Genomic DNA, 14,795 nt, shown 5'->3' on the forward strand with positions numbered 1-14,795 from the left:
CCGGTGGTACTCAAACGTTGCATTTAAGAGTGTCCACTTAGAAACCCGTTTTGTAACCTAAATTCAACTTCAGGAATCTTACTTTATATTTTTTTAAAAATTGTGAAAAAATCTCAAGCGGTTTTCCAGTGGCACTCAATAGTATGCATTTGAGAATTTCCACTGAGAAACCCGTTTTTTTTATTTAAAATCCATATTTATAATTAAAACAAAAAATTTGAATCTGGTGATTTGACACTTAATAGTATTAAAAGTTTATTTATTAAAATATGGTTCTATCAAAAGACTTTTAGCTTTAAATTTTTTACTCAAAAGCCCGTTTTGTATCTACAATTCTTCTTCAGGTATCCTCCCACATATTCTTCATGCTATGCGTTCGGAATAGAGTGTTTGTATAACGAAACATGACAACATTAAAGGCCATTTACTTCAACAATTTGTTGACTTAACCTGTTTTATATCTAATTCATCTTCAGGTATCGTTCTATAAATTGTTGAAAAAAACGTTAAAAAAATCCCAAGCAGTTTTCCGGTGACACTCAAAAGTCTGTCAAAAGTTTTGCATATTAAAAAATGGCTCTTACTTAAGGAAAATTAGCATAAAAACTTCACAAAAGTAACTCCTATATTCTACAATAATCCAATAAAATCGTCAAAAAAAATACTCACAGAGGAAGTCTAAAATTACGAGCGTAAGTCGTAAATCTTAGGTAATTAAAAGAAGAACCTTGTTTATCTGCCACAACATCTGTTGAAAGGAACATTAGTAGTTGACTCAGATTACCTCAAGTTTGTCACAATAAAACGAATTATTGTCTTCAAATTATACTAGTGCGAGCCTAAAAGTTCAAATTTTATCATTTGTCATATAAAAATTTGTCACACTAGTCCCCCATGCCCTATTAACGAAATGATTTTTCCAGCTTGTATAGACGATCCCCTAAAGTAGATTTATGCCCTGGTCGTTAAGCGAACCCCAAACACTAACGGGGATTTAAATTATAGCGCGAACATCAAACCGGTTTAACGAGGGTTCGAAGGAAATGCATTTGATTTTCGTAATAAAATATCCCTAATGATGCTCCTCGGCCCTCTCAAAGTCTATAATGGATGATTTAGTTTAGCCAGGATTTTCGAAGAAAGTTCACTGTTATTTTCCATTCTCAGTAATTCTTTTATAAATAACACATTTACCCTCATACTAATAAACCCTCAATCTTTTATCCCACAAAAGTAATCACTTCTTAATTGTGAAGAATTGCCACGCTGGGCAAAAAAGAATAAGTTTATTTTTAAATTCCCCCCCGAACGAACTTTCGGGTTTTTCTAATGAGGTGACAACTGTAACTACTTGCGGTGCTGTATCCTGTTATCTTTATTAAATCACATATATATGACAGGGAGAAGTGACAGGCCGTTTAAATATATGAACGTTTGATTATGTGAGACACCGAATTTTGTCACGGTACGTTTGTTGTTCGGGTGCTATTTTCGGATTTAATTTGGTTGTTTTCGGAAGGCGAAGATTGAGTGGATTTTTTGACAAATTATAGTGATTTTTTTACATGAATTATGTTGGTAGTGGCTTAATATGGTATTAAAATAGGGTAAGCTTTTGGGTGCCACTGGACTTTTGGATGATTTAAGGCTTTTGAGGGAATGGCAGACTTTTGGGTGCTACTGGTTATATTTTCGAGATTTTTTTTAAAGAATATAAAAGAATGTAGGTGTATGAATTTGACACCTAAAACAGTGTAAATTATAAGGAGAGCTTTTGGGTGCTACTGGAAATCTGCTTGAGATTTTCAAAAAATTCTTCTAGAGATTTTGTTTTGAATAATTTTGAGTAAAAATAATTCTTTTGCGATTTTTGGAATTCAAGTGTCAAACTTTTGAGTGCTACCGGAAGACCGCTTAAGATTTTTTCATAATTTTTAAAAAAATGTAAAGGAAGATTCCTGAAGATGGATTTTGTTATGCAAAACGGGTTTTTAAGGAAAAAATTGTTAAGTGTCCTTTAAACATGGCCCTACATGTTTCGTTATATAGGCACTTAATTTCAAGCGCATCCCATTAAGTGCTACTGGAATTTTTTTCACAATTTCTTAAGAACTATAAAGCTTGGAATTTTTCGAATTTTTGTTCAAAAGTTTGTAGGATCTCTGAAGATGGACTGTAGATATAAAACGGGTTATTAAATGAGAATTTGGGTGAGCCAACTGTCTTCAATTTAATTCGGAATCCATACTATTGAGTGTCACTGGAAAACTGCTTGGAATTTTTTCACAATTTTTTAAAAAATATAAAGGAAGATTTCTGAAGATAGATTTTAGTTATGAAACAGGTCTCTAAGTAGACATTCTCAACATAGTTACCATTGAGTGTACCTGGAAACTGCTTCGAATTTTTTCACAATTTCTTAAAAAATATAAAGAAAGATCCTTGAAGATAGATTTTAGTTACAAAACGGGTTTCTAAATCGACGCTCCGAAATGCATACTTTTGAGTGCCACTGGAAAACTGCACATGAGAAATTTTTATTGACAGTTTTTTATGATTTAAGGCAAACTTTTGGGTGTTACTGGTTACAGTGCCGCTGGAATTTTTTCCACAATTTCTTAAAAACTATAAAGCTTGGAATTTTTCGAATTTTTGTTCAAAAATTTGTAGGATCTCTGAAAATGGATTCTAGATATAAAACGGGTTATTAAATGAGAACTTAGGTCAGCCAACTGTCTTCAATTCAATTCTGAATCCATACTATTGAGTGCCACTGGAAAACTGCTTGGAATTTTTTCGCAATTTCTTAAAAAATATAAAGAAAGATTTTTGAAGCTTAATTTTAGTTACAAAACGGGTTTTTAAGTCGACGTTCTCAAATGCATACTTTTGAATGCCACTGGAAAACTGCACATGAGAGATTTTTATTAACAATTTCTTATGATTTAAGACAAACTTTTGGGTGTTACTGGTTGGATTCTTCAGGTTTTCAAAGATTATAAAGGAATGTATGTGTATGAATGTCGCATCTAAAAGATTGTAAGTTTTAACCAAAACTTTTGGCGGCTACTGGAAATCTGCTTGAAATTTTCAAAAAATTTTGTTTTGAATAATTTCAAGTATAAAAAAATTCTTTTGCGATTTTTGAAATTTGAATGTCAAACTTTTGAGTGCCACTGGAAAACCGCTTAAGATGTTTTTATAATTTTTACAAAAATGTAAAGGAAGATTCTTGAAGATGGATGTTTTATACAAAACGGGTAAAGTAAAAAATTTGTTAAGTGTCCTTTAAACATGGCCCTACATGTTTCGTTATATAGGCATTTAATTTCAAACGCATCCAATTAAGTGCCACTGAAAAACTGCTTGGAATTTTTTCACAATTTCTTAAAAAATATAAAGAAAGATTCTTGAAGATTAAAATTAAATTACAAAACGGGTTTTTAAGTCGACGTTCTCGAATGCATCCTTTTGAGTGCCACTGGAAAACTGCTTGGAATTTTTTCACAATTTCTTAAAAAATATAAAGAAAGATTCTTGAAGATTAATTTTAGTTACAAAATGGGTTTTTAAGTCCACGTTCTCAAATGTATACTTTTGAGTGCCACTGGAAAACTGCTTGGAATTTTTTCACAATTTCTTAAAAAATATAAAGAAAGATTCTTGCAGATTAATTTTAGTTACAAAACGGGTTTTTAAGTCGACGTTCTCGAATGTATACCTTTGAGTGCCACTGGAAAACTGCTTGGAAATTTTTTACAATTTCTTAAAAAATATAAAGAAAAATTCTTGAAGATTAAAATTAAATTACAAAACGGGTTTTTAAGTCGACGTTCTCAAATGTATACTTTTGAGTGCCACTGGAAAACTGCTTGGAATTTTTTCACAATTTCTTAAAAAATATAGAGAAAGATTCTTGAAGATTAATTTTAGTTACAAAACGGGTTCTTAAGTCGACGTTCTCAAATGCATCCTTTTGAGTGCCACTGAAAAACTGCTTGGAATTTTTTTACAATTTCTTAAAAAATATAGAGAAAGATTCTTGAAGATTAATTTTAGTTACAAAACGGGTTCTTAAGTCGACGTTCTCAAATGCATCCTTTTGTGTGCCACTGGAAAACTGCTTGGAATTTTTTTACAATTTCTTAAAAAATATAAAGAAAGATTCTTGCAGATTAATTTTAGTTACAAAACGGGTTTTTAAGTCGACGTTCTCAAATGTATACTTTTGAGTGCCACTGGAAAACTGCTTGGAATTTTTTCACAATTTCTTAAAAAATATAGAGAAAGATTCTTGAAGATTAATTTTAGTTACAAAACGGGTTTTTAAGTCGACGTTCTCAAATGTATACTTTTGAGTGCCACTGGAAAACTCCTTGGGATTTTTTTACAATTTTTTAAGAAATACAAAGGAAAATTACTGTAGATGAGTTTTAGATACAAAATGGGTTTCTAAGTGGATGTTCTCAAATGCATGCTTTTGAGTGCCACTGGAAAACTGCTTGGAATTTTTCGAATATTTACAAAAGCAAAACAAAGGTGAGAAAACAAAGTCACGGTCTCATCAAATCCATATAAATTTTTTTTAAAGCTACACGTGTTTCGCTTCTATCGGAGCATCATCAGGCCTAGACCTACACAGATCACATTACAACTGAACAAATTATATGGATTTCATGAGACCGTTACTTTGTGTTCTTACCTTTGTTTTGTTTTCGTGTGGTCTCTTAGAGAAAAATGGATGATATATTTCTATTATTATTTACAAAAGGTTCTTCTAGGAAGGAAAAAGGGATTTTGAAAAATATTTTTGAGAAAAATATACATTTTTTACTATTTTTACCTTACCTTACCGAAAAACAACTTAAATTAATTTAAAGTTCTTTTGCAAAAATAAAGGAAAATACATTGAAATAAGTTTTACACGTAAAAGCGATTTTTAGAATCTTATAAATAAATACACATTTAGCAACGAATAAGCAAGAGGCAAACTTTTGGGTGCTACTGGAAGACTATTAGAGATTTTCAAAAAATTCTTTTAGAAAGGAATTAAGATATTCCTAAAAAAGAATTTTAAGTATATAACAGATTTTTAATTATTTACAATTTCTTGTCAAGGCATGGCAAATATTGGACCAAAAATTTAATTTTAATAGCAAACTTTGAGGGTCACCGGAACACCGCTTCGAATTAACAAAATTTTTTTTTACAAGTGAATAGACAGATGTCAAGAGATCCAACTAAAGTATAACAAAATTTTAATATCAAAGTTTAATAAACTAAAGCATTTTTATTGAAGAAGATATTCTTGTACAAAAAAATACCTTGAAAGACAAACATTTGAGTGTCGATTAAAATAAACTCTCATTTTTATAAAACCTCACATTTTAAAAACATTTAAAATGAACCGATACGTACAACAAATTTATCCTAGACAAATAAAAGGAGTAAATAAAACAATGAACAGTTTAAATTAAAAATTATATTTTTTGTATTTGTAATGCGCGGTCACAAAAGCTTCAATGTAAGAAATGTACAATAGGACATAATATTCATTTAATGATTTTTTTTATACAACTCTTTGGTGAGAAGAGAAGGAAACGTTTAAAACTAACAGAAAAACACCATTAAAAAAAACAATTATAACGTGAAGATGCTTATATAAGAAAATATAACAAATAGTAGTGTTTTAATAATTTGTTTATAATTATTATTTTAAGTACAGTTTGTTGTATAAAATATTCATATTTTAAAGGCGTCGTAACTGATATGTAAATTTATTTTTTTTAGGGTATTTATTTTTATTGAGTCATGAAATGCCAATTAAGGTGTAACTAATATACATTCTATACGCTTTAGTTTAACAGCGACAAGTATTCTCTTTCACCATATAAGCTATTATTATTCCGATACATCTATACATACTTTAACATTAAATTATATATATAATTCTAAAGTATTTACACGCCACTAGAAGCTTTTTTATTAAATAGTACAGTTAGTCTAGTAGTAGTAGTAGTAGTACGATCGATTTTAGGCGGAAATGATTAGTAGTGGTCCCTGGAAAACTCAAAATATTTTTAATTGATTTGATTTTTGACTACCCACAGGATTTTTTTTAGTACAATTTTAACGTGTAATTAGGTGATAAATAGTACAATGTATTGATCAAGCTTTGTACTATCTAAGAATTTGTACTAAAAATGACCAATGCAAGGTTAAAAAAAAACGGATTTTTTTTTATTTAAATGCATTTTTTTTTAATAAAATTTTATTACACAAATAAATAATAAATATAACTAATTAAAAATAGGACATTTGTTTAGGGGATTTTGTTTAAGCCAGTGTTACCAACTGCAATAATTTACGTACAAGGAAAAAACTATTATTTTTTTAATAAATCAGGAATTGTTATTTCCAAGGTACAGAAAATAGGAGTTTAGGAATTTTCGTTTTTAATAGTTTGTAAGAGTGTGCTTGTAATCTCTATTTCATAAAAAAATTTACTGACTAGGAAATTTCGACTTGTTGGGGAATGTTGATAGTCAAAAGGAAAAAGGGCCGTTTTTTTATTATAAAATCGTTAAATAAGGAAATCTGTTGGTAATCTAATTTTTGTTTTTGGATTTTCTAAAAATTTCTAAATCTTTCACGTTCAAAGAGCATTCTTAACCAGTGTTGCCTAACGCAAGTTTTCTGTTAACCCCATATCTGATTTTTTTTTTAAAGGTCGAGTTAATTTGTTGAAATGGGAAACCCCTAAGCCAGTGCTACCAACTACAGAGAATTTTAATTTTTTTAGGGAAAAATTTCTGCCAAAAGTATACATTGAATAAATTATAAAATTTAATTTCGAAAAACTTGGATGACTAATTAATTTAATTTATATCTTGACCTTTAAAAAATTGTAGCTATAAAAAAAAATTTAGGTTTTTTAGTTTGAAAAGTGGGTAGTACTTTCCTCAGCCAGTATGGTCATATTGGTCCAAAAGAAACTAATTTGGGTAAATAAAATGACTTGATATTAATATGTTACGTATTATGAAACTTTAAAAGTGTGGTAGCACTGCTACAGCCCGTGCTGCCTTAAGGTAATAATGAAATTTTATTGAAAATTTATACAAAGTTTCTTAGTGATGAGTACAATTTGAATACACAAATAGGTGATAAATAGTACAACAAAATAATAGAACTATATACTATATAACAATTTGCACTTAAAACAGCTTGTGCGTGGCCATAGGCCTCATACAATTCTCTCCACTATTCAAGTTCTTGCATTTAAATTCACAGAAACTAGAAATTCCTCAGTGATATAAGGAAAGACCTTGATCTGGAATAAAACGAGGAATAACTGAAAAAACATGAACGTCTATAGAGGAGCCAATAAAAACCATGAGTTTTGATACAAAGGCAACCAAATGAAGGCAGTTATTGTTTTCCTATAATTTCATAATCTAAATGACTATAAAAAATTAAAGTTTTTACGAAAATTAAGAAATTTGGAGCAGAACTCTTTGCTACATTCCACTAAGAGGGAAACCACCAAAATTGTCCCTCTAGGATCTTTATTTTCTTTTTATTAACGTTTTATTAAATATTTTTAAGTTTTCTCGATTTTCTTGTTTAATTCTCTTATTATTTCTTTAATTAGTATTTTTTTCTGTTTTCAATTTTTTTTGTTTTCGTTGCCAAAAGTAACTGAGAAACTGGAAAAATATGAGGAACATCTAAAAAAGGACCAGCGGACCTAGACAAGCCAATAAAAAAGAAATATGATACGTGGGGAAACAATTAAAGGCATTTAATTTTTTTCGGAGTTTCCCAGTTCAAGTTCCGTGTATATAAGGTTTATTTAGTAGAATTTTAATACACAAACGGGTAATAATAAGTACAATATAATTAATAGACCTTTGTCCTATGAAAAGAATTTGTACTAAAAACAACTCTTGCGTGACTAGACCCCTTGATTTTGAGTTTCCATAAAAAACGACCTTAGCAAAACTGTAAGACAAAAACTAATTTTTAAGATGAAAACCACCAAAATTGTCCCTCTAGGATCTTTATTTTCTTTTTATTAACGTTTTATTAAATATTTTTTAGTTTTCTCGATTTTCTTGTTTAATTTTCTTATTATTTCTTTAATTAGTATTTTTTTCTGTTTTCAATTTTTTTTGTTTTCGTTGCTAAAAGTAACTGAGGGACTGGAAAAAGATGAAGAACATCTAAAAAAGGACCAGCGGACCTAGACAAGCCAATAAAAAAGAAATATGATAATGGGGGAAACAATTAAAGGCATTTAATTTTATTTAATGTTTCCCAATTCAAATTCTTTGTATTTAAGGTGTATTTATTACAATTTTAATACACAAATGGATAATAATGAAAAAAGAAGAATTTGTACGAAAAACATCTTTTGCGTGATGCTATTTTGATAGATTTCTACTTATTTTCTTCATTTTTTTTAGAAAAAAAAATTACTGATTTCCAAAACTTTATATTTACTAATTTTTGTTACTCTCTGCCCCCTATTTTCTGTACTACAGTCCCTAGAAATGTGGAATAATGAAATAATTAAGGTAAAAAGGAAATCCTCCAGTCTCCCTCCATTTATTTATTAAATATTCAGTTAGCTTAAAATTCCCTACATGTTTCGGATACAGTGGTGTCCATCATCAGGGGGTGCTAAAAGGAAATAGTTACGAACAAAAGACAGACACAGAAAAAAATTAATATAAGGTACACTTAACACCTTTACACTTTTTTTCTGTGTCTGTTTGTTTTTTGTTCGTAACTATTTTCTCTTAGTCACCCCTGATGATGGACGCCACTGTTTCCGAAACATGTAAGGAATTTTAGGCTAACTAAATATAGAGGGAGACTGGAGGATTTTCATTTTACCTTAACCTACGACTCCACTGCAAGTATGGACTATTTCTTCACTATTAATGAAATAATTCTTAGGGAACTTTCCACTCTACAATTTTTATCTAAGAAGTCCTTCTCTCAAACCCACGGTTTTCGAGAAAAACTCATTCAAAAAAATATTTCGAGTTTTCATAAAAAACGACCTCAGCAAAACTGTAAAACAAAAACTCATTTTCACCCAAAAGATCGCTATAGATTAACCGTACCAAAACGAACCTCGCTCAATACAAAAGCTCCCCTGCCCCTCCTCGCTCTCAAACAATATTTACAAGAAATTCACACTTTTCAATTATCACTTTGGGGCCACCTCAGCGCTGATAGCCGGAGTACAGCAATGCCGGGCCCCACCGACCTCAAACCAGCCCCGGGGGCTTCACGTCGAGCCCCGCGTGCATCTCGAGGCCCCCCATACCCTGCGAGGGCGGTGGCGTCTGATTAATCGACGACGGCGAGTTCACGTTATTCGTCATGTCACTTTGACTATTCTCCTCACTATCACTGCACGAGTCCGAACTACCCTTCTTACCGGTTCCGTTGTGGGTTTTCACGTGTTTGGCCAAATGGTCGGACCGCATGAACCGTTTGTTGCACACGGGACATGCGAACCGTTTTTCGCCGGTGTGAGTCCTCAAGTGTCTCTGGAGTTCGTCGGATCGCGTGAACCTTTTGCCGCAAAATAACCAGTTACAGACGAACGGACGTTCACCGGTGTGCCATCGTAGGTGAGCCTTCAGATGTGAGGTTTTTCCATAGACTTTTCCGCACCCCGGTATGTGGCAACTGTGAATGTTCTTCTTCCTCAAATGGACCCCTGCGGGGCCCAGTCGTTCTGCTTCTTGACAATTAGGGCAGTCACACGTTGCTCTTCCGGTGTATCGTCTTTGGGACCTTGGAGATGGTACTTGGGGTGGTAAGCCACCCGCTCCACCTGTGGGGGATGGACTGGAGTTTGCCGCGTGAAGTCCAAAAGACGCTCCGACACCTTGTCCCGGCAGCATTGACTTGTAAGTGTCCTGAAGCAAATGCTGACCTGAGGAGAGCAAGTGGTTTGACGCGGCTAGTGAATGGGTTAAAGTGCTATAATCCGAAGAGTAGTTGGCCGCAGCCATTTGCGCGTGCATCCCAGCAGCCCCGCTCATATCCAACCAACTGCCAGCGGTAGAGTGTACGTCCCACCAAGCGTTCGCTCCAGCAACGGAATCGCTTTTGATCCCTCCATGGGTGGCACTGGACATGGTGTTGAAGGGCCAAGTTTCGTAAGGGTGTCGAGAGTAAACGGACCCAAGGGCGGCATGATGGGCGGTCGCCGCCCCCTCGACTTTGCCCAGCAAAGAGCTTTGGTGGTGATGCACGTTGTCAGTGACAGAGGGTTGAGTGGTCGCTCCCGGGAAGTACAAGTCGCTCCCGTAGGAGGCGGTGGTGGGTACTGAAGCGCACGAGGTCATCACTGATCGCGAGTAGGTGGGATTGGAGGCGGCTGTTGATCGTTGGCTCAAGGAGCTGGCCGATGAGACTCCGGTACTGCCGGGAGATGGGGCGCCTTGAGGGGATTTCTTCCACGGGTGGAAACCTTTGCCCACGGCGGCGTCTGCTAAGGGGGGCGGCGATTTACTGCTCAGTTTGTTGCATTGGGCTGCTAGCATTGCCAGGGGGGTGCCACGTAGACTTGGGTGTTCCTGAAACAAGCATATTAATATTTAATGTGCGTTAACACTGCAAGAAGTTATAGCAGTCCTTTTTCAAAATTATTATTTGACAGTTTTACCAATGAGTTATTGGATTAGGTATGGGTAACTGTTTATCACCTATTTGCCCCGACATCATTATGAGTAAAAGTCAAAAAACAACATGCAGTGATCAATTCCCTTTTAAAATGACTTTTTTAGACGACTGTTTTGATTATTGCATTTGATGCGCATTGAAATTCCAAACAACTTTTTTTTAATAATTTTTTTCCTATCTAATAGTTTTTACGAAAAAAATAAATAAAAACCAAATATATGAATATTTTGCCATTGGATTTGCTCTGACATCATTATAAGTAAAAGTCATAAAACAATCAGTAATAACAATTAATTATTTAATTAACAATTAATTGATTACCTTGATGTTATATATTTCAATGTTCCTAATGGAAGAAGCTGATATACAAACATTTTTTATGTTTCTTATCATTTTATAAGAAATGCATATCCTATGCAACATATTGCAGATTTTTTCAATACTTTTTCATATAAAAATTGTGCATTTGGATTTTGCTCAGAAAGTATTATTTTTTTAATAAATACTTGACTTGGTTCAAAAGAACCGTAGCGACATTTCCTAATCTCTGACGAAAATAAAATGAAAAATGGATCTCAAAGCCTATTAAATCTCCGGTAGCATGAACAGGTACACAAGTTGTCACATCGGATCAAAAGCTTATACCCGAAAATCCGTGTACGGCTCTCAACGTGGCCCATCAACAATGGCTGTAATCGGCTTAAACTGACATTGTACCCTTCTGTTGTCGCATAATAAACCCCGCCGTATTATTTATTCGGACACGATGTTCCTGGTTCGAGAGGGATATTAGGAAGATTTACCACCACCCGTTGCTAGTGACGTTTTGCTCCTACCGGGTGTAAAATAAACTCGCGTCAATACAAAACTAGTTGCGTAATTTGTTAATTACAAGTCCGGGTCGTAATAGTGTCCTTATTCGCTTGCGGTCGGGCGGTTTAATCAACGGTATAATGAAAAGTTGGCGCCTCTGGGTCGCGCTCTCCGAGACACGCACACCTAAACAACAACAACAAGAAGATGAAAAGAAAAAAAAAGCATTAAAATCATTTCGTTCTCTGAGTGACTTGAACCAAAAAGGAGTCAGTGGTCGTCATTATTATGGAATGGACCGATGTGCTTTGGGCGATCATCTGAGATTTTGCCTTTTTTTTCTCTTAAGTGTACTTGATGAATGTCGTGGCATTATTAGCATAAAATCACCTTTGAAGTTGTGCATGTTGATTAACGTTGATTGTGTCCTTCGGTCATCAAATGAAAATTAGGAAAATCGCCTGTATATGTATCAATAATTTTGACTGTGATGTATAAGGGGACTAAAAAGGTAAATGTGTTGACTCTGTTACGGTACAAACTTATATAAAGCTTTACTAGAATTGTTTATGCATCATGTCCATTTAAATTATGCACCAAATATTTTAAAATAAAAATATATTTAACTTAGATCTATTTTAATAGAAGCCAGCACTGTATGCATTTCGTACAAGAACTAAACGAAGACGATTTTGATAGGCGAGTACAATTTTGTGAAACTATATCTGAACAAGCCGCCCATGATCCACACTTTCTATTTAATGTATGTTTTTCTGACGAATGCTCCTTTTTCCTAAACGGTACTGTGAATCGTCACAACTGTCGCTATTGGACTGATTCAAATCCCAGAATATTTCGTGAGGTGCATACACAACATCCTGAAAAATTAAATATTTGGGCTGGCATTTTTGGTAAACATATCGTAGGCTCCTTTTTTTTACCTGGCAATTTAACAGGAGAGATGTTCCTGGAGTTATTAGAAAATACAATTCATCCAGCATTAGTAGAGATACTAGAAAATAACGAGTACTTGGAAAATCGTCTAGTATTTCGTCAAGATGGGGCGCCACCCCACTATGCTGCAAGGGTTCGTCAATATTTGGACCAAACGTTTCCAGGACAATGGATTGGAAGAAGATGAGCTATTGAATGGCCTCCTCGTTCTCCGGACTTAAGCCCCTTAGATTTTTTTTTATGGGGCCATTTAAAAACTAAAATTTATGCTAGTCAGCCATCATCGCTAGAACATTTGCGACAAAGAATAGTTGATGAATGTCGTCAAATCACCCCAGAAATTTTGCAAAATGTACGGGAAAGGTTTGAACAAATGCTGTATTATTGTATGGAAGTCGAAGGCCGACATTTTGAACATTTACTTGATTGATTTTATCTTTAAGCCCTTTATTTACAATTATACTTTTTAACATTTTATTAGCCCCTGTATCGACTAGGCAAATAGTAACGATTTAAAACTTTAGGGTTATAATCCACATAAAATACCTTCAAAATAAGGTATCACTCGACCCCCAGTTCCATTTAAAATTTTGGGGGCCCTTGTCACCCCCGCTAGGGCGAAACTACCAAAAAAATGTTTCCCCCTTGAATCAAAAATTGACGGATCCGAGGATTTTTTCGCAAATATTCTGAGGGACCCAAAATAGGCTCTGTTTCGTTTTCAAATGGCCACCCTGTATGTACTACTATATTAAGGTAAAAAGAAACATAACTTGTAAGGATAAATAGCTACATACAAATGCATCAATTAACTAAATAAAATTCAAATATATATTATAATTTACTAATATTTATCTAATTGAAATTGTGCATCGTATGGATTTAAGTTATGCACGGCATTACTAAATAATGCCAATTCTACTTTAAATGACTGTTTTTACTGACAAATTTTGAATTAAATGTACCAGTTTTGATCTTAAAATTTGATAGAAAGAGATTTACAAAAAAATTAAATATTGCCTGTTTGACATTAGACAAACCTGATAAAAATGTCAAATGTAAAAATTTTGGTTTTTCTGATATAATCCATACATAAAATCTTTTACTTTAATTTTTTTTTAAATATTAAAGTATGCGTCGTCTTCATTTAAGTTATGCATTATAATATTAAATGATGTTCATTTTCACTTGACAACACCGTTTTGTTATGAAATTAATTTACAGTATGTAATTTTTACAGATTTTAGTTTCAATGGGCCAGATTTAATTCGAAATATTCAAATCTTGGAAAACAATATAAAGTCATATGTACAAAAAAAAAATTAAATGTTCGTGGGACGTTAAAGTACTTCGGCTTATTACTGAATTATCCTCAGGATCCTTTAAAAATATTTTAAAAATTTTAGGATAATTAAAATGTTATTTAAATAAATAAAAGTAAATCAGAACAACAAAAATTCAAATTAATTTTTTATTACTTTGAATACAACGCTCACTTTACTCTAAATTAGCCTCTTAAAAACTTTTTTGGAATCCAACTGTCTGGAAGAATAAAAAACTGTAATTTTTCCAGACGGGTAAATTCTAGAAATCTCTTTTTTTCAAATTTGGGATAACGTATTCCAAAGAATTAACTGGATCACCAAGATCTTTTAAGATTCTTATATAAAAATCAAATTTTGCAAATTAATTTTCTTTTATATTAAGGTATGCATCGTATCTACTTAAGTTATGCATAATATTAATAAATAATGCTCATTTTTACTTCATATATCACTGTTTTCTCAAAAAACTTGTATCAATTGGCTGGACAAATAAAACAAACTATCCAGGCAATTAAAGTAATGACCCTTTGGTGACTTTTTTGTATCCAACTGCCTGGAAGAATGAAAAATGGTAATTTTTTGAAAGTCTGGATAACCTTTGATGCTTCTAGAAAGTTGATGCTAATGAGATATTAATTTTCTGTTTTTTTTCTAAATTTTGAATTTGGATTACAAAAAATTAACTAAATCACCCCGAATTCTTTTAAAATTCTTATAAAATATCTGCAATTTTAATATCTTTTTATAATGTATGCATCGTATGCACTTAAGTTATGCACGGCATTACTAAATAATGCCAATTCTTCTTTAAATGACTGTTTTTATTTACAAATTTTGAATTTAATGGACCAGTTTTGATCTTAAAATTTAACAGAAAAAGATTTACAAAAAAATTAAATATTTGTGGGGAGCTAAATTAAATATTGGCTGTTTGATATTAAACAAACCTGAAAGTTATTTAGTAATAGACAAAAATGTGAAATAAAAATATTT

General features: G+C 32.7%; 1 protein-coding gene across 6 annotated transcripts in view; it reads right to left on the bottom strand.

Moving 5' to 3' along the window:
- Window positions 1-5,467: 5,467 nt before the first annotated feature.
- The window catches only part of LOC126742208 (transcription factor Sp9), a 162,274-nt gene continuing 152,946 nt past the window's right edge, over window positions 5,468-14,795 (bottom strand). For all 6 annotated transcript variants that reach the window (XM_050448806.1, XM_050448809.1, XM_050448808.1 and 3 more), the window contains one exon: window positions 5,468-10,604. In XM_050448806.1, the coding sequence (XP_050304763.1) occupies window positions 9,282-10,604 (1,323 nt within the window). In that variant the 3' untranslated portion in view covers window positions 5,468-9,281. The remainder of the gene's footprint in view (window positions 10,605-14,795) is intronic.

Source organism: Anthonomus grandis, chromosome 11 (genome assembly GCF_022605725.1).
Source record: "Anthonomus grandis grandis chromosome 11, icAntGran1.3, whole genome shotgun sequence".
Lineage (NCBI taxonomy): Eukaryota > Metazoa > Arthropoda > Insecta > Coleoptera > Curculionidae > Anthonomus > Anthonomus grandis.